Below are 20,286 nucleotides of genomic sequence, written 5' to 3' on the forward strand. Positions count from 1 at the left end.
CAATTTCTAATAGGTACATAAGTCATAAACATATTACTTGTCTTGTCTTATCGTTAATGTAAACTGTATTTTTTATCTGTGTGCAATTTTTGTTCTTGTACATTTTGGCAAAATTTCATTACATTCAACAAACAAATGGTCAATCAATTCAGAAAGTTGAATTGTCATCTTAATACGTATTTCATACAATTAAATTAGGTATAAATGTCAAGTGTTTTGATCATTGTTTATATTTCGTATTAAGGTATAAATTAAAAATACTTCTGTTATAAAATAAAAAGGTAGGTTTATCACAAAATGTTGTACAATTATTATATACGCAATTTTAAGTTATGCTTTGACAAACTGGTTATTTACGTAGTTAAACGTTGTATAAATCACGAGTAAAATTTTGTTTAAAGATGAGTGAAGGAGAGCCTACGTTGATTGACAAGTCTGAGAGTAGTTCGTTCGAAGACTTAGCTTCAGCTGCAGCGCATGAGATCGAGGAAGCGAAACTTGCTGAGGCAGCTGCTTCAGAAAAAGAAAAACATGGTGATAAACCAGTAGAAGAATGGCAGGATGTTTTAGGCTCAGGGGCACTTTTAAAGAAGGTAAAAATAAATTATACACAAAAAACTATTTTGCAACTGGAGCAACTTAAAAAACAAGTTTGTTTTTCTCTTAGATTCTAAAGGCAGGCGATGAATCAGACGGCTCTAGACCACAAAGAACAGATATATGCAGAATTAGTTATGAACTTAAATTACGGGATGGGTCTCAAGATCTGGTAGAGAAACGGGATCATATTAAGATTTATTTGGGTGACAATGAAGTAAGTTAATATTATTTATTTAGTTAATTAAGTATTTATATTTTGCATACGTAAGTTCATTGACAATGATGTGTTATCTTTGTGGTAATTAGTTCCTTATCATTACCTGATTATTATCTCATTTAATTTCTTGTCTGTGATTGTTATGGTTAATTGACCTTAAAGCAAAAGTTTATGTTGGAAATTAAGTAATGAATGATAGTTGAGGAAATCTTATGATTCAATAAGAATTATATTCAAGACAAAGTTATTTCAGTATTAAAAAGAATGAAAGAGAAATTATCAATGATTTAAATGTTCCTTGAGATTATATTAGGCATTAAAATACTTAAGTGTAAGTACTAGATATTTAATAAATAATACAATTAATAAGACAGCCTCCATTAATATGTTAATAGTCCATTTTAATACTAATTTGGGGTCACTGTCAAATTTGGTCACAAGTTAATCATGGACATAAAATATGCCAGTAGCTTATTTGAATTTACTAGGTGTTAATAACCACATTTTTAAAGACTGTGTTAATGAATCCGGCTCAGGTTATCACTGGTCATAAATTCCGGTATTACATATACGTTTTGCTCTAAGTTTGGGACTTGCTCTTTATTTCACTGTATTTTATTTTCTTATCTGTGAAATTTCAGGTCCTTCAAGCATTGGACTTAGCACTAACTCTTATGTATAAAGGCGAAGTTTGTCTTCTTCAAATAGCACCAAGATTTGCATATGGAGAGACAGGTCTCAAGCCTGGTGAGAGTCTGGGATTAGTTGGGGAAGTGAATGGAGCCAAATATGAAGGTACACCGATTGATGCTGACACATGGCTCGAAGCTCGCCTAGAATTACATGACTGGACTGAGGAGCCTGACCATGAAACATTACCTATCGCAGAAAGGATGGAAATTGGGTGTGTGATAAACCATTTTTATAAATTGATTTTATTATAATATAATTTTGTATTTCCACTAAACTAAAATAAATATACTTTGTATGTATGTATGTACAAATAATGTAATTTTTTAAACTGATAAATTTTCAAAGTATAGTAAATAAAATGTCGTTTTGACTAAGGTTGTACAGCCAAGAATATTATTAAATTATTATTAAAAACTGAATGCTTTGATGACATAGACAATATCTCTGTTATAGATGAATATTTTAATAATAAAATGATGCCAAGGTTGTATGTTTATCAACTTCCTTGTTTCAAATGATTGTTTATATTCTATAACTTGGATTTGCATATATTTTTGTTTGATAATTTAGCTTAAAGTCCATATATATTCTGTAATTATAAAGGCAACTGAAATAACTGCATTATTAAACTGATGTAAATTAAAAAAATACATTAAATTCATTTATTTAAAAAGATTTGCTTGTAAATTATTGTTATAGTAGACCCATGGATTATGTTTCTTTTGCGATGCCGTTTGTAAACAGACTACCATGTTGCAAGTTATTTAAGATGAACTTATTTAAATAATAATCAAATTGTATATATAATTTTAGTACACGGCGTCGTTGTCGTGGTAATTGGTGGTATGGCCGCGGTGAGGCTCAGTTGGCTGTGCAGTTATATCGACGAGCTCTTGACGTGCTCGATGAGAGCGAGGGCGGGATCACCGACCCCACGCCCTCAGGGGATATGGTTCCCACTTCGGACTCATTGCACGCACTCTTGGAGGAACGACTTCGCGTTTATAACAATATGGCAGCCGCGCAACTGAAAGCGGGAGCCTATGACGCTGCGTTGCAAGTAAGGTCTATCTTAAATATAATAAAATTCAAATATTTTTTTAATGAAATTAAAAATAAAAGCTCAGTAGTATGTGTAGTCATTAATCCCTGGTTTAATAGCGAATTGATCTTGAGGTAACAACATGAGTTATTGTAGTTACAATTAAATTGAAAGACTTAAAAATATAATAATATAGAATGTAGATTTTTTATTATGGGAAATAAAAAATAGTAGCGATATAAGTAGCTATTATATTTATGCGATCCGTCATCGTCCTCGCTTTAGTGTCGATACACTTAATTGAAATGTAAATTGAAACCGTTCAGGCCGTGACCCGAGTGCTGACGTGCCAGCCGACGAACGCGAAGGCGCTGTACCGCAAGTCGCGCATCCTGAGCGCGGTGGGGCGCGCTGGGGAGGCGCTGGAGGCGGCGCGCGCGGCGGCCCGGGCGGCGCCCGCCGACGGCGCCGTGCGCAGCGAGCTGGCCAGCTGCGAGCGCCAGCGCGCGCGCGACCGCTCGCTCGAGCGCCGCCTGGCGCGCCGCATGCTGGGCACCGACGAGCCGGCGCCCGACAGCAAGCCCAGCACGGCCAAGGTACGGGCGGTAGGCGTCGACACGTGATCTCAGTGTACGCAATAATTCGTATTACTCCATTTTCAGGTTTTATTTGGTGGCGCGGTGTGAATTTCGACCAAATTAAAATTATATTATATTTTGTATGTCGTAAATAATATAAAGCGACAGAAATAAGCTATTTTTAAATGCATTGGATTATTAAGTGTAGTATGTTTAAAATATAAATCTTCCAATTTCAAAATTAATATTGGTCTAGAGCACTGGATTGAAAATATTTATAACTATTAAAAGACAGAAATAAGCTATTTTTAAAGTATTGGATTATTATGTGTAATATATTTAAAATATATTCTATGCAGATGTTAATGTGGGGCTCTTTGCTCCTGAGCCTGCTGGTGGGGGTGGCCAGCGTGCTTGTATATCGTTACAAGATGCAGTCTCAATGAGGACACGCTACACCTAGCAAGTAATCTAACACTTAGTATTGTCATTTAAATGAAAAAATCTATAACATCATAAAAGCAAAAATAACTCAGTCTGTATGCCTGTTGACCTTACACGACCAAACCACTGAATCGAATTTGATGAAATTTAGTATAAAGAAAGCTGGAACTCAAGGACGGACATAAGCTATTTTTTATTTCTAATACCTGACTAACTCCCCAAAATGCGAACGAAGCCGCGAGCGACAACTAGTTGCTTATAAATAGTTATATTGGTCAATATGTCTTTGAAAGCTATTTTTTGTATATAAAAATGTTATTTTTAGTTTAATTCGGAGTGTAGGGTTTGTCAATAAACAACGAAATATAAAACTGAAAATTATTTAATGCATTTATACTTTTGTTTACAGGTTTATAATGAATAAATGGTAAGATAAGGGGGAGAGGTGTATCAAGTTCTTGTGGTTCCAGAATAATAATAAATACAACATAGTTCTAGCTGTTTAAATATCATCTAGCTTTAAATATTTACAAGTCGACGGATAACTTCGAGACAGAAGCAGTGAAAAAAACCAGATTCATAACTCGCTAAATTTATTTTTATAAATATAATATCTTCCAATTTCCTACGCTTTGCAGACTAGATAATGGCATTTCTTTTATGATAGATTTCAGTTCTAATATTGGTCTAGAGCACTGGATTGAAAATATTTATAACAATTTTTTTAATTGTATAAAATGGGTTTTAGGTTAGAAATACAGACAGCTAACTTTTGAGTAATGACTACGGATGTTTATTTAATTGTTTTAGCTTATTTTATGTTCAACTGTTTGATATTTATTAAAGGCAGTGCCAATAAAATTGTATTATACATAATTTAAGTATCAAACATATTTATATAAAACCTTCAAGGTTTAATAGTGTGATAGATAATATAATAATGCAAAAAAATATTTTTTGAAACTTTACATGCTTTAGGAAAGAAAAAGAATTTGCATTCCAAATGTAAATATGTACTTACCCTATGTGCAGTCTTATAATAGATTGTATTTTTTTTTTATTTTGACTATCACCTGCTTTCAACTTTCATTCCAAAGAAAAAAAATAATTAAACATTTATCTTAAAGTATTAAGGTAAACATTTTTAACAGTTTTGTCAGTTTGTATAAATAAATCAAGACTATATCCAGGTGATGTTATAGGCATTTATGTAAAATTTGATTTGATATTTTTGTTTTTATTGTTAAAATTACTTGGTGCTTTTTCTAATCATTCGGAATTCTGGTAACACTGTGATGACGATTTTCATGCCCAGTTTATAAACTTTTCTTTCACATAGTGAATAACTTAGTATATAAATGTACCTTATATTTTTGATTTTTGCCTGTCATAATCACTTCTTTTTTAAATTAGAAATAGATGTTAAAATTTATGTTATATCCTTATATATTGGTTTGGTAGGTCAATGGTGGTACCATTATTATGTAACAAGAAATAAAAAGCATTGAAAATAACTTAGTTTTATTATATTCTTCACATCGATACAATTATTCAGCTTTTATTTATATAACAATTGGAATGGTGAAATGTATTAAAATGCTGTATAACAAATTCTTTTTAATAAAAAATACAAAAATCTAATATTTCGAAAAAATACAAAATTTGTTCTATAATTGCAAAGAAGTAAATATGGAAATGTAGAAGAGGTGAGACATTGATCAGCCAGTTAATTTTTCACAATGGCAAAGTAATTACTAAAATGGTTCCTCCCTAAAATTTGGTAACTACATGTTCATTCATTCATGTAAATAAAATATCGGAAACAAATAAGTGCAAGATTATAAAAAGAAAAAAAAAAACAAATGTTAACATTGACTTATGATTTACTTTTGGTTAGATAATTGTTCAAATTTGTTTTGTTATGTTATATAGAAGTTTAGTTATTGCAAGACACAACACTTGTGGCATTTATAAAATTCTGGTTTTATATTACCTTTCAAAGGCAAGAGATATTCGTCCCATAATAGCATTTTACGAGTCAAGACAAAACAGTATGGACTTTATAAAATATATAAAAAAAAAAACAATTTAATATTAATTGTAATGGTAACCCATAGGTGATATATTATGGATAAAATGTACAATATTTGCTGCTTAGGTATTAATTTACTCTAAAATCGTAACGCTTAATAAATTTAACTTTGTTTAACTTAAATTAAACTAAAGAAGCATATAAGTAATGATGTCAAGTTATTAATGAATAAATTGCTGGTGGAAGTATAAACTCAAATAAAACCTCTTTGGGCGCTTTGAAACTGAATGCATACATAAATTCGTATTTTATTATAACGGGTTAAAATAAACTCAAATGCACACATTTATAAATAAATCTCTTCATTTAATTTTAGAATAATTTTGATTCTAACAACATAATATAAATATTATATAAGAAAGTTTAACAGGCGACTTCATGTTCTTATTACCGAATCTTATGTAATATATAATACTGTATAATTAACGTTTACAGAAATATTAGGTATGTTTTTCATTATCACGAAATTATTAAAATCAATGAAATAGGGATCCTTATTCGTTTTCAAATGGGAAAAAGCGATTTATTTTATAAAAATATAGAGCTTACCTTGTAGTTCTGGTGCGGGATGTGCCGATACACAAACACCTTTTTATCGTCGAATATAAGATAAATAGTGCATTTTTAATACACAAAAGTATATTTAACTGAGTGGCGCTTGCTGGTATTAGAATCCTCGACTTTTGTAAGGATACACATAGTATGATAGATAAAAAGGAATGTGGCTTAATCCAAACATTAGTAATTTGTAGGTATATAATCTTTTTTACATAATGTTTAATTAAATTGGATGATTTTAAAGTTAATGAAATTATAGATGAAAAGTTTTCATTTGCATTTAAAATATGTAAAATATTTACAATTGAAAAAGATATTTTATATGATTAGTACATATTATAATTGTCATACATGTAATTATGATAAAACTAAAGTAACAACCACTAAATGTTCCACTGTTTGGGCTAAATCTGTCTCTTCTTGAGAAAGTTTAAACAATATAATAAAACTTTATAAATAATTCATAAAACTACATTTGAACTATATACGTTTGTCATAATAATACATTTGAAGTATAATAGTATTATTACAAATGTAAAAAATACTCCAGATGCGCAAATAACAAATCAAAGGAGTGGCATCAAGTCGAAAACTTGCTATGGCGAATAAATTATGCAATTGTATCGATTCTCTCTTTTTTTTATAAATACACATCGATTTTTTATTTACTATAAATGATCTTGATTAGATATTCAATCGATTTTTTTATTCGATTTTATTCTAGACCCTTCGCCGTTCCCGTGCCTCGTAAAGAATAGTATATATGTACATTTAAGATTCTAATACTTTTTTAAATCGAATTATTGTACTATAATAATGTACATGTTGTCTAAAATTTACTTCACAGCGTCGATTTGTACGTCAACTTTTTAGCCATCCAACTCGACGCATGCGTCAACAGCACGATCACGCATATCGTCGACAAAGCCTGCACCGAAAACACCGTCGCCACAAAGTCATATAGCAACTTGGGTGAAAAAACTGTCCACACGAATAGATGATGTCTAAAAATAATCGCTATAAGACAATATATAACGAGCTGGTACACCCTCTGCAGGGCGAAAATGTTTATCACCCTCCAAACCGATTCCAGATACCTGGAAACAAACGTCAAATGTCATTTCATTGCATACTCTAACAGTAGACAGGGTAGGTACTGATGTTAAACAATTAATAAAATAATGAAATGACTACTTATAATAATAAATAAATATTTTTCGCTCTACGTAGAGCTATCAAAGATCCCCCCCCCAAAGTGACAAAAATCCAATCTAGAATGAACGCGCACCCCTTCCAGTGGTGCGCGCGCGCGGCGGCGGCGCAGAAGAGCTGCGCGCCGGCCAGCGCGGGCGCGGCGTAGGCGTGCAGCCCCACGCGCGCCGCCACGCGCGCCGCGCTGTACTCGCGCAGCCCCACGTAGCCCGCGCCCAGCTCCACGGACGCCAGGCTGTTGGAGTTGCCCTGCCGACACGCGTGCCCGTTAGCACTGGCTCTCCTGCTTACAACTTTATCTTACGTCCCGCGCGGGGTACTCAATCCGTCGAGTGCGACGGAAGTTAAATGGCATATTTGACTTACCGAGTGCATCAATGTAAGTAATAATATTTAAGTTTAAAATCGAGGGCAATATCGATAGGTAGCCTATTCCGAGGGCAGAAGGCCTTATATTGCAATTTCCATATGATTTATTAATAAAAAAAATCTTTATTAATAAATATATATTTTTTTATAATACAACACTATTCCTCTTAAGTATTTATATATGCTATTCAACATTTAAATGCTATTTTTTACGAATCTATAAGCAAACACCACAGCTAATTTTAGATTTCGACCAATGATGTCATGCTTTAATGTTGATCCCAGGTAAAAATTGTTTAAATATCCTACTGCTATTGTCATTGAAATAGACTATATAATATAAAATTTTACATAAAATAATAAAACAACACTACACGTACCTGATAAAAGTAAAACAGGAATCCAATCCAAAGATGGACGAGGGACTTGCTCAATATGTCTAGAATTTCTGTACCCTTCCTCGTCCTAGCGTCCAACAGTTTGTGGTCCAAGCACTTGGACGTCAACTTGCAGGTGAAATAAATGCTCGGGACCATTATAACATTATGCGGCTTCATTAAAAGAATTATTATCAACATCAAATCATTGTACATGATGTGAGTGATCGATCGAGCGAGGTTCAGCTTCACCTCGTCTATATTCCAAGGCTCTTCCATTTGATCGTAGAAGTAATCTTCGTTCTTCGCTTTGGGCTTGTTATATGCGAACTTATTGTCACCCTTCAGTGGGAAGCCGCATGTTTTAAATAGGCCAATATAAGTGAGAAGTTCGAATATAACTTGGCTTATGAGTAGACCCCAAAATATGTTAACTATTAATACGGGATCCCAAGTCTTTATGATAGCGAAGGGCGTAACTAAGGCGTTGGTAGCGATCCGATGGCAGAGTGTGCACGCCGTTGCCAGAACGGTTAGTGCCGAGTGTATTTGCATATAATTATTCATGAAGCGAATGTTCCAAAGACATATCGCCAGAGTTAGGAGACTTCCTGAAAAAAAAAATACAATTGAATCAAGGTGACATTCTCATATTACATTTGAAAATTTTTAAATACTTAAAGATCCGAATTTGTTAATATTACATATCACATGTAAATAATTACGATGCTTTAAAAATCGAAAATAATATAAAAAGTATTTGAATTTGTATGAGAAGTTTCAAAGTTCAATTAACTAATGTAAATAATTTAATTAATTTATGGTCTGATGATTCGTGAGGGGTGAGCCATGTATGTCATAATAGATGGATTTTCAAAAGACTCGTGATTTTTTGTAGGATGCGATTTTATACTGAATTAGTATTCAGAAAACCGTTTCTATCTTGACAAATTCTTTGAAATATCTAACTTTTCAGATTCATTGACCATTTTCATTGATTTAAATCGTATTAATTCTATTTAATTGACGGAGTACTAAGAGGTGCTTTATTTATTTTTGTATAAAACTATTTTTATAAACATTTACCTATAACAAGATGTGCTTCTAGATAGAAAGAGTTTTCTGGTGAATTCAACCAGTCCGCCGTATCTGGGAGAAACAACCAACGATCCCCGGTTTGATTCATTGTCCTTAAATACCTGGAATTTGTAAAGTTTGCTTTAAAAACAAATACCCTAAAATTGAATAGTGCCCATGATATGAAAATGTAAATATATTTTGATTTGGTATATTTCTGTTTTAAAAAGTGCCGTGTCTTCTACGACCTAGTCACGAGCCTGTGACCGCTGAACCAATTTAATTATAGGTGCAAGGGATTTAACTTAGTTCTGAAGCAGTATATGGATGGTAGTAATATATGAGCCATAGTTTGCTCGTCAGCCTTCCATATATAATTCCGTATTTTGGGTCACCTCCATTCATATACCAACTTGAGATCTAAGATATTACGTCCCTTGTACCAGTAATTACATTAGCTAAAATCCCCTGTTGGTGGTTACTTGACTGGTATGATAAGTTTGCTACTAGTATACAAATATACTTGAAGCTTTGAAATAAAATAACTTACCTATGCAGAGCGATCAGCAAGACCCACTGTGGCACGATGCTGACACCGACCGAGCTCATCCGGTTCTCAAGATCCGGTTTCTCTTGAAATTCCGTAGCTCCCGACCATCGTTTCGCGAAATACATCACCACGACAACGATCGTCCGGACCAGGATGAAGAACATCAGCGTATTCCAGAAGAAATACCACGTCATGTGTTCTTCTTCAATGAAACTCGTGCCGAAGAACGACCAAGAATGGAACAGCGTGCCTATGATCAGTAAATAGTCGATCGCGTTCAGATCTCTCAATATGGAAAGATCCTTCGTATTTTCTATGGTCGTCTTGATAATGAAGTACGTCACTGTGATCGTGACGGCCGCTGCTATGAAGGCTATACTCCACAGGGGGCTGAACGAACAGAACTGGCTCTTGGTTTCCGTTATAAAACAAGCTGTAATCAGCGTAAATGCGGAAATGACGAGCACAACGACGAATGCGATCAATGAACTGGCCTTGGATCGATGTAGTTTTGGTAAGCTTATTTTTCTTCGTGCCTCCGGTTGGAGAGAGTAGAGTGTGATGCAGAGAAGAGCCCCGGCTAGCTGGAAATTACAAATAATTCAAAAATAAATACAAACTGAGATAATATTATAAGTAGGTAATGTATAAATGTAGTCTTTTGAAATGGATAAAAAAAAAAATTGTCCATGTCTTAGGTATATTTGATTTCAGTGTGCCTGCATGTTTTTGTAACCAGGCAGCCTCGCGATTTGAGTTTGAAGATTATATATTTTTTTATTGTTCGAAATATGTGCAATAAAAATGTCTGTCAATATAAGTCAAAGGTCAAAAGCAAACATGTTTATTCAACATGATATGGGCCTGAGAAGAACCGGCGAAAGGAACTCAGCGGGATTTTTGCTTAATGTCATGTATTACAATTATTGGGCCGAGATGGCTGAGTGGTTAGAACGCGTGCATCTTAACCGATGATTTCGGGTTCAAACCCAGGCAGGCACCACTGAATTTTCATGTGCTTAATTTGTGTTTATAGTTCATCTCGTGCTCGGCGGTGAAGGAAAACATCGTGAGGAAACCTGCATGTGTCTAATTTCAACGAAATTCTGCCACATGTGTATTCCGCCAACCCGCATTGGAGCAGCGTGGTGGAATATGCTCCAAACCTTCTCCTCAAAGGGAGAGGAGGCCTTTAGCCCAGCAGTGGGAAAATTTACAGGCTGCTAATGCTAATGCTAAAATAAAATAATAATAATAATATATTTTCGTTATTTGAAATATCTGCCTGCGTGAAAAGTCTTAGATTACAGATATCTTCATAGTTTCAGAATGTAACCCTAAAGGGGTGTTAATTGTGTTATCAAGTATACTATACATATTTGCAGTACGTACAAGATACAAAATACACGTAGCGCTGATGAGAGCAAACATATCGAAGTCGGTCGTCGTCTCCGTGAGGTACTTAGACATTTCCTCCAAGGATTCTTCGTAGAATTCCTTTGCGATCTTGGCGGCGCTCTGCTGTCCCGTGGCCAGGAAATGGGCGAATTGTACTTTAGCGCGTTCGAATTGTTTGTAAAATTCTGAAATTACCAAAGTTATTTTTTATATTTGTAAAATTGATTTGTTTTCTTTCCTCAAGTTAATCTGTTAAATTTTATAGAAAATAAACAGCATAATATATTTATGTTATTGCGTCGAAATCGTATATTACCAAAATATAAAAATCAAAAATCAATAATTTTATTTACCATAGAATATAGAAGTAAATTTAATACATTTTGTATGTTGACTAATTAAACTTTATCAGAGTGTTGTTTTTATCCTAGCATATATTGTTTTATTTAAAAAATCAAAGAGTAATCAGCTTACAATACAATCTTATGTTCAATAACTACCAAACAGTCATCTATGTAAATGAGGAAGATAAATGGACCAAGTACATAATCCTGAGGTATCCCTAAACTGAATATCGAATATCTTGTTCTAGTTGTAATTTTTTTAACATGTTTTTATATAAGTGAATTACAATGTACCTTTTTGCTTTTAATCTAGATCAAGATTAGTTATAATATTGAGAGTTATCTTTAATTTTCGGTAAATTCGTATAAAGTTATATTTCATTTTAATAATTATCTATAGGCAAATATATTCTCATACTATTTTTTAATTGTGTAAGTCTTTAACAAGCTCCATAAACATAGAGATGATTTACGATCGGTCTGAACATTACCAATAATAATAATGATACTGCCGTCCTGACCTCGCGGCTAATCTCCAAGAAGACTAGTAAGACTACGTAACTACGTAAGACATATTATATTGTACAAAAGTGTGCGCAAACACAGGTGCACTCTGTATTCCCTCACTCTCATTGTCCTATGGGAAGGAAAATCCAACACGTTCGAAACGCGTTCAAGCGCAGGACCTATTTACTGATTTACGTGTTCTTTGAGGGACGGGATTGTACAGAATTCCAAAATCCGGACTCCAGGCTTTTACTGAAATATTTACTACTGAAAGGCCTCAAATCTTGTCACTAGATTAACGAAGCAGACCACCAATTAAACTACATAAACGAATCGTTCGGCTCGAGCGACGTGATCGGATCTCACCCTTGTCGGTGGAGGGCACGAGGCGCGCGTTCCGCTCGGCCAGCACGTGCAGCAGGTAGAGGTGCTGGCGCGGGTCGGGCGGCAGCAGCGCCGCCAGCACGCGGCCCGCGCTGTCGCCCGGCGGCGGCGCGCCCAGCAGCCACGCCAGCGACGGCGCCACGTCCGTCTGCGCCACCGTGCCGCCCGCGCCCGCCCTGCCGGCGCCGAGCGAACCCTCAACTCCTTATACCAGTTCCATGCACTTCAATTTACTTTCAAAGTTGCGATGACAGCTTCGTTGACATTCAGAACGTTCTGAACATTTACATCGCGTCCAGTCGATGTTAAATTTTCTTTATTCCTCTTGTAGTTGTAACAGACCACTTTAATAGATTATTATAAATTTAGTCAGTACGAGCGCCTCCGAATGAGTTAAGAATAAGACAAACTATTGATGTAGTAGAACCAGTATAAGTAAAGACACAAAGTATAACATAGGATAACATCTTAGTTCTCAAGGTTGGTGACGCAGTCAATGTTAGTAAGTTTTTTTTATGTTATAGATTGGTAGACGAGCAAATGGGTCACATGATGTTAAGTGGTCACCACCGGTTATACACAATAGCGCTGTAATAAATATTAACCATTCCTTACATCACCAATGCGCCACCAGCCTTGGAAACTAAGATGTCATGTCCCTTGTGCCTGTAATACACTGACTCAACCTTCAAACCAAAACACAACCACACCGGGTACTGCTATTTGCCGGTAAAATATCTGATGAGTGGACGGTATCCACCCAGACGGGCTCGCACGAAGCCCTACAACTAGAAAAACTGGTTGAATATTTGATGATTGTACTACTAAGTCAGGAGATGCATCTGGTAGGACCAACTTGACATAGTTTTTGGGAATATATATATAAAAATAGTAACTTTGAATTCTAATAGTCGTGTGCCTCGATTAAGGTAAACTAACTCGTGCGGGCAGCGGAAGCCGTCGCTCGTGAGCACGACGAGCGGCACGAGCAGCTCGGCGGGCGAGGCGCCGCCGTGGCCGCCCGCGTCGCGCATGCCGTGGTCGCCGCACAGCAGCAGCACGCCCTTACGCTCCTGTGCACGGGGGGGGGGGAGGTATTACTTTTAACTTTGATTGCTTATCATCTGACCTCACCCTTAATCACGAAATGAACGATGGAAACAACAATATTTATGAATTTAATTTTGTTAAAATTAACAGTGAATATAATATAAAGTAACAGCCCTTAATATGTCCCACTGCTGGGCTCCTTTTATATCTGAGGTGAAGGTGCTTCCTCTACCACGCAGTGCCAATGCGTTCGTGACGCGACAGATTTTCATCCGCCACATGTAAGTTTCCTCATGATGTTTTCCTTTACCGCCAAACACGGTATGTTTTATAAACACAAAATAAGCACATGAAAACTTAGTCGTGCTTGCTTGCGAAGAATGTCGTGTTCCAGTTACTGCTTTATCTTTTGTTGGAATATTAAATTAAATAAGCAAAATCACCCATGTTTGCATAGCTTTGTATATTTTCTTGACTACGTCGTCCATTTCCAAAAGTTTAGGTTTAATTTTCGGACTCCTGGCTCCTTCTAAGTGTCCGATGTGATCGAGCCCCAAGTAGTGGAGGACGAGCAGATCAAACGGAGGTTTCTTTTTTTCATCTGGTGTTAGAATTCTATCAAGATGGCGCGTTACGTTGTTATCTACCTAAAAGGAAAACAAATACGTTTAAAGGTCATCTCCTTACAATGTATATATGTACTTTTGCGCACTGTATTGCACAGTTCTTCCCAGTCACTAACGTAACGTTCTTATCTCTGCTGATACAATACAGGCATATGCTCCCGTGGGGGTAACTAACCAGGCTTGTTATAGGGTAAACTTCGTAACCGTAATGGAAACCATTGGTTTTCCGAAATAAAAATTTGTTCGAAACCGTAACGGAATTCGATAAATAAATATTTGAATTTAGTTTTTTATAATGTTGTACTTAAAGTAGACTGATTGTTTTTAAGGCTATTTGCTTTTTTTTCTGTGATAGAACTTAATACCAAATGTAATTTTCTCTTTTAATCTTTATTTAATCTAATATTCGTAACTGAAACTATTCGAAACAATCGGATAATCCAATTAATATCTGAAACTGGTACAATATTACTCATATATCCAAATTAAGAAAATGAACCTATATAAGAACGTATGCAATAAGTATTAAATACCTACTTCTGTATAATCTGTGACAAAAAACGAAGTGGTGCCATCAGACTCCGTCCACAATCCAGGAAAGAGTCTGAGCCACGTGTCGTCTCCGTACATGACGGTGCGACGGCCCTTCGCCGCCGCTACTCGCAACACGCTATCACCGACCACGGCGGGAGCGCCAAAGTTTAACGCTACGTCCGCAAACGTCGAAACGCTTCCAGTCATCATTGCCTGAAGATATACAATTGATTTTGTTAAATAAGCAACGAAAATCCATTTCATCAATAAGCATGATAAGATAATATATGAATTCACTTGGTTTTATCAAATAAAGTGGAAAACAAAGAAATATATTTCTATCTCTTTCTCCTGTGTAGGTTTAAAAAAGTCATTTGCCAAACTAAATTGGTTCAAAGGTTTGACACAACAACGATATGTTACAGTCACCTTGTACATATATTAATTTTTCAGTCCAATTACACTTTAAGTTCATAAAAAATACATGCAACGATGCATTACATAAATGTTAGTTTTCATAACCCTAATTTTAGTACCATTTGTGACCAATTGAAATTTTATGCTTTCTTTTCCAAAGCTATTCCATAACTGGCAAGCATAATGTCTTTACTTCTAATGGAAGAAGTATTAAATCACTATTACATGAAATTGACATTTAATATTGATTTGAAAAACCCTTCTCAGATTTACACATTGCAATTATTACTAGTTTATAACTGTGATTATTCATGCAAAACCTAACTACGTTCATGCTAAAATAACACTTATTCACAGGCAATAACGTCTACAATTGCTTTTTACAAAGTACCACATTTAGCAATATTTTCGACTGGATGATTACATATATGAAATGAAATATGTGAAATGGCTATGAAAATAGTTCAAGAGTGTTCTAAGACAATATTATATGAAATGCTTACTTTATAAAGGTAATTTTAAATAATGATTTCATATATTAATTGCCACTACACAACATTTTGTTAATTGGAGTAAACACAAACAAATAATGTTCATGTTAAGTTTACGAGATACAATTGGTCTTGAATAAACTATGGCATTTATAATGGATAAATAAGGTGTTTGGAAAGTCAGCAAAGTTGTGATCGGAACTTTGGAAGTATAAATAAAAAGCATACAAGAATTGCAGTAGAATGCTGTTGTATTATGTATAAAGATATATTAAAAAGACCTGTTTGTAGTACTTAGTATGGCAGAGTTATTAGCAAAGCGCATGGAAGATGTAAGTATAAGGTTATCTTTACTACTTCTTTAATTGGATTAGGGTATTATAGGTATTTATATTTCATAACTGGTTATTGCCCGCAGCTAATTTAAGGGGTCGGTCGACAGGTGCTATGCATAAAAATTGCTTTTATACTTTCTTGGGGTTCAGGATTGCTTCATAAGAAATTTCATCAAATTTGGTTCAGTGTTTTGGCCGTGAAAAGAGAGACAGAGAAACAGATGCACGGATTTTTTTTTAATATTAGTAATGATAAAAGGTTTTATGATGATAATGATTTCATGGCTAAAATAAAAGCTATGGTGCTAAATAACTAATTTATGTAGTGTCATTAAATCACAATACCAAAGAAAAAACTTTTTTGTAAATACTTATGGAACAAAAGTTTCATAAAAAACACACTGATTATATAAAAAAAAAGAAATGATTGTTTTTTCTTTGGCACCAGCACCAAATATAAAGCAATGTGATATAATTACAAAAAGTGACACTTGCAAAGATATCCCTCCAGAAGTTTATTGTGCGCCTCCACTGTGCCTTTTCCTTCTTTCTGTCTGGTGACTGTGTAATATTTTTTATATTAAATATATTGATTTAAAATAGCAAAAAACAAATCACTTTACTTACATTTCGACAGACAACATAAAATTTATTGTTTACATTTTTTTTTCTTAAACTTTCTTGATTAAGAATGACAGGCTCATGTTAATAATTTAAACTTTTTCTTTGGTTGTGTGACTATATAATTTTTTTTTACATATTTTGGTATAATCTACTATCAGACTCATTATAAACTAAAGTATTTTATATTTACAATATGCAAAATAATTGTTAATGTAATTCTATATTAATTACCTTTATCCGAGGCATGGTAACTGTAGGTGGTTCAGCGACGGACACATAAAGACATGCTGATTTATTTTTTATCAGCTGGCCAGTGAATGGCATATACTCCTCTGTGGCAAAGTCGTATCTCAAGCCATCTATCACCATCAGAATTACACTATTTTCACCAGAATTATATACTTCTTGACCATCAATACTAAAATTTATAAAATTCTATAAAGTTCTGTTTCATTAGTTATGAATATAACCAATTTTTTTTTTATTATGATAATAATCTGTATTTTTTTTTTAATTCAATAAAATATATCATAAAAAATTACGCCATATATATTTCAGATATATTTTCTTTGACAATAACTTACCTCACTCCATTAATAACATTTGGTAGATCATCCATCGAGGCTAGTTTGCCAGAATGATATTTCAAAGGGAAAAAACCATATAGAAATAGACATAATGCTGCCAATGCCGATATAAGCAACCAAAGGCTGGTCCATCGATGCTGCACCCAGTGTAACATAATGTTGTATTAACTTATTCGCCGGTAATAAAATGTTAACACGTTTAACCACGCACTTTCAATTCTCGTGTGTTTCGTATCTACGCAATCTTCCCCACTAATAAATGAAGTAGTACATACTTATTACTTCATTTGAATCATTGGTAACATTATCAGTGTATCAGAATATTTTTGATAAGCTTGATCGGCTAAAGGACTGGTTTATTTTGTTTACGTTTTAAATTATTGTTAGGTGTGAAGTTGTTTAGTATTTTTTTTTTTATGATGTATGAACATCGTATTGAAATTATAAAATTGTTTTACATTATATTAAAAATAAATGATAAAAACATAAAGGAATTGATTATTGAAGTTGCAGTTTTGTTCACGCTTATTTTAGTAAAAGGTCAACTGACTTATTGATATTTAGATTTTTGACAGCTATCAATGTCAGATATATTGTGTTCCATTATTATTGCTTTCTATAAAACTTTTTCTGTCTTCTCCATCCTACGTGACATTGGCGAAATAATCTGTGCCCTATGGCACAACTAAAAGCCATTAAACTAAGAATTGAATTGAATTAAAACTTTTTCAATAATAGCATAAAACTTAAATGTTTATGTTTAATATTTTAATTGAAATTATGTGCCACTGAAAATAAATAAAACTTAGAACATAATTTTTTGAGCAATGCTTTCAAAATTACAAAAAGCGGTGCAGTCTAAATTTTTAAGAATCCTTTAGAAACTACACTCTACACTTTAAAGTTTGTGAATAACGAAATTCTATACAAACAAATTTTATTTGCTATGGTATGTATAAAATTATAAAATAAATAAAATTAAAATCTATGATGCAAGGTACCGAATTCAAAACTGGAGATACGATTTCATTCGGATTCTACGGAGTGTATACTTATACTTAATTTTATTTTCCCTATAGGGAAACAATATATTGTTGCGCTCGCAAAATATTATTTCGTAACTATTTCAATAAGTATACCCGAAATAAAACGAAATAGTATTTTACGTAGTATCAAAATCTGACTAACTTGAAAACTAAGTGAAAATGCGTAATAGTTTCTAAAACAGGGGTAGTTATAGTTTGTGAAAAGGTATTTATTATTCTTCAAGAAAGTAGAGGTTTCGGTCCTCAATGCCCTGCTACTCTTATCAATTACAGAACATTCGGTTTTATTTATTAGTAGATATATTTTGAATTTTAAAAATATTTTTTTACACATAGTTTTCAGTCTATCTATTTGTTAAACAGAGCTGGAGTTTGTGATTGTAATATGGGTAAATACATCTATAGACCAGGCATTTTGTATCATATCGAAATCTGATAAGTTAAGAGGAAATTTTAAATGATTTCCATATTTGAAATATAAATCAATGCCATATAGCCAGTTAAATTATTTTCATATTTTCAGTTAAGTGTGCTGAAAACATTGGCTCATTCACCCTTCAAATCGGAAAACAATGATATGGTATTGCTGTTTTGCGGTAGAATATCTGAAGAGTTGGTACTACCTACCCAGACACATTTGACGAATTGCACTAATAATAGATACAAATCTAAATTATTCAAAATTGTGTGCTGGAGTACATGGATAAGACGTTACACATAAGAAGCAAAATTTAAGTTAACAGGATCGAATTTAAATAACATGAAATATAATTGAATGAATTAAAGGTCAACCAACCAATTAGTTTCGAACTTAATTTCGAGTATGTTGCTGTTTGATATTGCTTTTTCGACGCATAAATCACTTAGGTATAGCCTCCCTTCCTTCCTATCATTCGATCGTATATTTTAATGCATATTATCTCGTATCTAAAAGTCATAACAATCCTAATTAATCTTACTAGGAACTTATTATAAATGCGAATGTGGATTTCATGTTTCTTTCGTTTCTTGTGACTTGACTACTAAACCGATCAACATACATTTTTTTTATAGATTTTTAAAATGTCATTGTCCTGAATTTATTTTTTAGGTAGTCTGACTATCAAATAGGTCACCCAATGGCTAGTGGCTACCGCTGCAGATATACACTGCCAATTTAACAAAAAAAAAAAGAAATACTTTAGGAACCAAGTTTGTATGACCGACCATGACAATACCTACATAATGTGGGTATAACCTATCCAGATTATTTATAGCTGAGCGAATACGTTGGTGATAAATTATCTACTTTTAACAACTGATTAATTAATCTCATTAAATGTCATTGCTCATCGCCAAACGTCACACTTCCTCGAAACAAATCGGAATTTTTAAGGAATTTCGTTTGACAATGCAGAATTAAATTAAGACGCTGTATCACTTGTTCATTGCCGCCCACCATTCCTGAACTGTTTATTCTCGAAAGACACCTACTGTTTTGAATGTACAATTATTTTTTCAGTCATTCAAATACGTCATATACAAAGTGACCATAATTTAAAAAAAAACTATTTTAATCAAACTATTATAACTAGTAGGTATTTATACATATTTTAGTAACCTTACAATTTTTTTAGACAATTGACAATGAAAGGAAAGATTAAATAAGTGCCTATCTATGCAGTAATTAATTAACCTTTTCGAACCCCTTGACAATATATTTTTTTCTACCACAATGCACTTTTATTCATAATTAGAATGTTTTTTTTTTTACGTACTTATATTACTTTAAGATGAATTAATGATTAAACCAACAATAAGTACCTACAGGATTAAGTGAAATATTTGGCATTAACAATTTCATAAGCAATGAACATTTGCCCAATTTATAGAGATCCTAGGCAGGCACCTAAAACCTAGACAGCTGCCTATACTGCCTAATGGGTGATCCGGTCTTATAACTTGTAAATAGCTCACACATGACTTACGGAAACCTTTTTTCCATCAGAAAATAACAATACGTACTTAGTAAATACATTACCATCTTTACCATACCATACCATACATGGGGCATGTGCCCAGGGCCCCCATCCTGAGAGGGCCCTTAAGAACCACTAATTTCCTTTACACGTTTGTGCTCAAGTTGACTGCTATG

The 20,286-nt window shown here is 33.8% G+C and overlaps 2 protein-coding genes across 3 annotated transcripts; one reads left to right on the forward strand and one right to left on the reverse strand.

The window, feature by feature from the left end:
• The first annotated feature begins 95 nt into the window (after positions 1–95).
• LOC125070542 (peptidyl-prolyl cis-trans isomerase FKBP8-like) lies at positions 96–5,078 on the forward strand. The gene is made up of 8 exons (XM_047680447.1): positions 96–281; positions 402–593; positions 668–814; positions 1,459–1,721; positions 2,324–2,570; positions 2,879–3,148; positions 3,490–3,596; positions 3,984–5,078. Exons 2-7 carry the CDS (start codon positions 402–404, stop codon positions 3,574–3,576), a joined length of 1,206 nt encoding a protein of 401 aa, XP_047536403.1. The 5' UTR covers positions 96–281; the 3' UTR covers positions 3,577–3,596; positions 3,984–5,078.
• A 1,420-nt stretch (positions 5,079–6,498) lies between these two features.
• Positions 6,499–17,634, reverse strand: LOC125070468 (GPI ethanolamine phosphate transferase 2). 2 transcript variants are annotated; one of them, XM_047680355.1, is made up of 13 exons: positions 17,104–17,634; positions 16,751–16,937; positions 16,391–16,456; positions 14,656–14,865; positions 13,936–14,139; positions 13,382–13,515; positions 12,425–12,618; positions 11,202–11,392; positions 9,810–10,393; positions 9,269–9,381; positions 8,186–8,793; positions 7,513–7,685; positions 6,500–7,321 (listed from the first exon to the last, which is right to left on the reverse strand). In XM_047680355.1, the coding sequence occupies exons 1-13, from the start codon at positions 17,259–17,261 to the stop codon at positions 7,066–7,068; spliced, it is 3,078 nt and encodes a 1,025-aa protein (XP_047536311.1). In that variant the 5' UTR covers positions 17,262–17,634; the 3' UTR covers positions 6,500–7,065. The 2 variants fall into 2 exon arrangements, with proteins under 2 accessions (XP_047536312.1, XP_047536311.1); XM_047680356.1 differs by lacking the exon at positions 16,391–16,456 and having other exon boundaries at positions 6,499–7,321.
• Between the last annotated feature and the right edge of the window lie 2,652 nt (positions 17,635–20,286).

The sequence above is a fragment of the Vanessa atalanta genome, chromosome 17 (assembly GCF_905147765.1).
Source record: "Vanessa atalanta chromosome 17, ilVanAtal1.2, whole genome shotgun sequence".
In the NCBI taxonomy this organism is placed as follows: Eukaryota; Metazoa; Arthropoda; class Insecta; order Lepidoptera; family Nymphalidae; genus Vanessa; species Vanessa atalanta.

Bases quoted from the DNA above. Each gene is read 5' to 3' on its own strand.
- LOC125070542 (XM_047680447.1), top strand. From the start codon at position 402: ATGAGTGAAGGAGAGCCTACGTTGATTGACAAGTCTGAGAGTAGTTCG. The intron at 594-667 runs GTAAAAATAAAT...TTTTTCTCTTAG, and splicing joins CAGGGGCACTTTTAAAGAAG to ATTCTAAAGGCAGGCGATGA. The intron at 1,722-2,323 runs GTGTGTGATAAA...ATATAATTTTAG, and splicing joins GCAGAAAGGATGGAAATTGG to TACACGGCGTCGTTGTCGTG.
- LOC125070468 (XM_047680355.1), bottom strand. From the start codon at position 17,261: ATGTTACACTGGGTGCAGCATCGATGGACCAGCCTTTGGTTGCTTATA. The intron at 16,457-16,750 runs GTAATTAATATA...AATATTACACAG, and splicing joins TTACCATGCCTCGGATAAAG to TCACCAGACAGAAAGAAGGA. The intron at 7,322-7,512 runs GTGCGCGTTCAT...GTTTGTTTCCAG, and splicing joins CGCGCGCACCACTGGAAGGG to GTATCTGGAATCGGTTTGGA.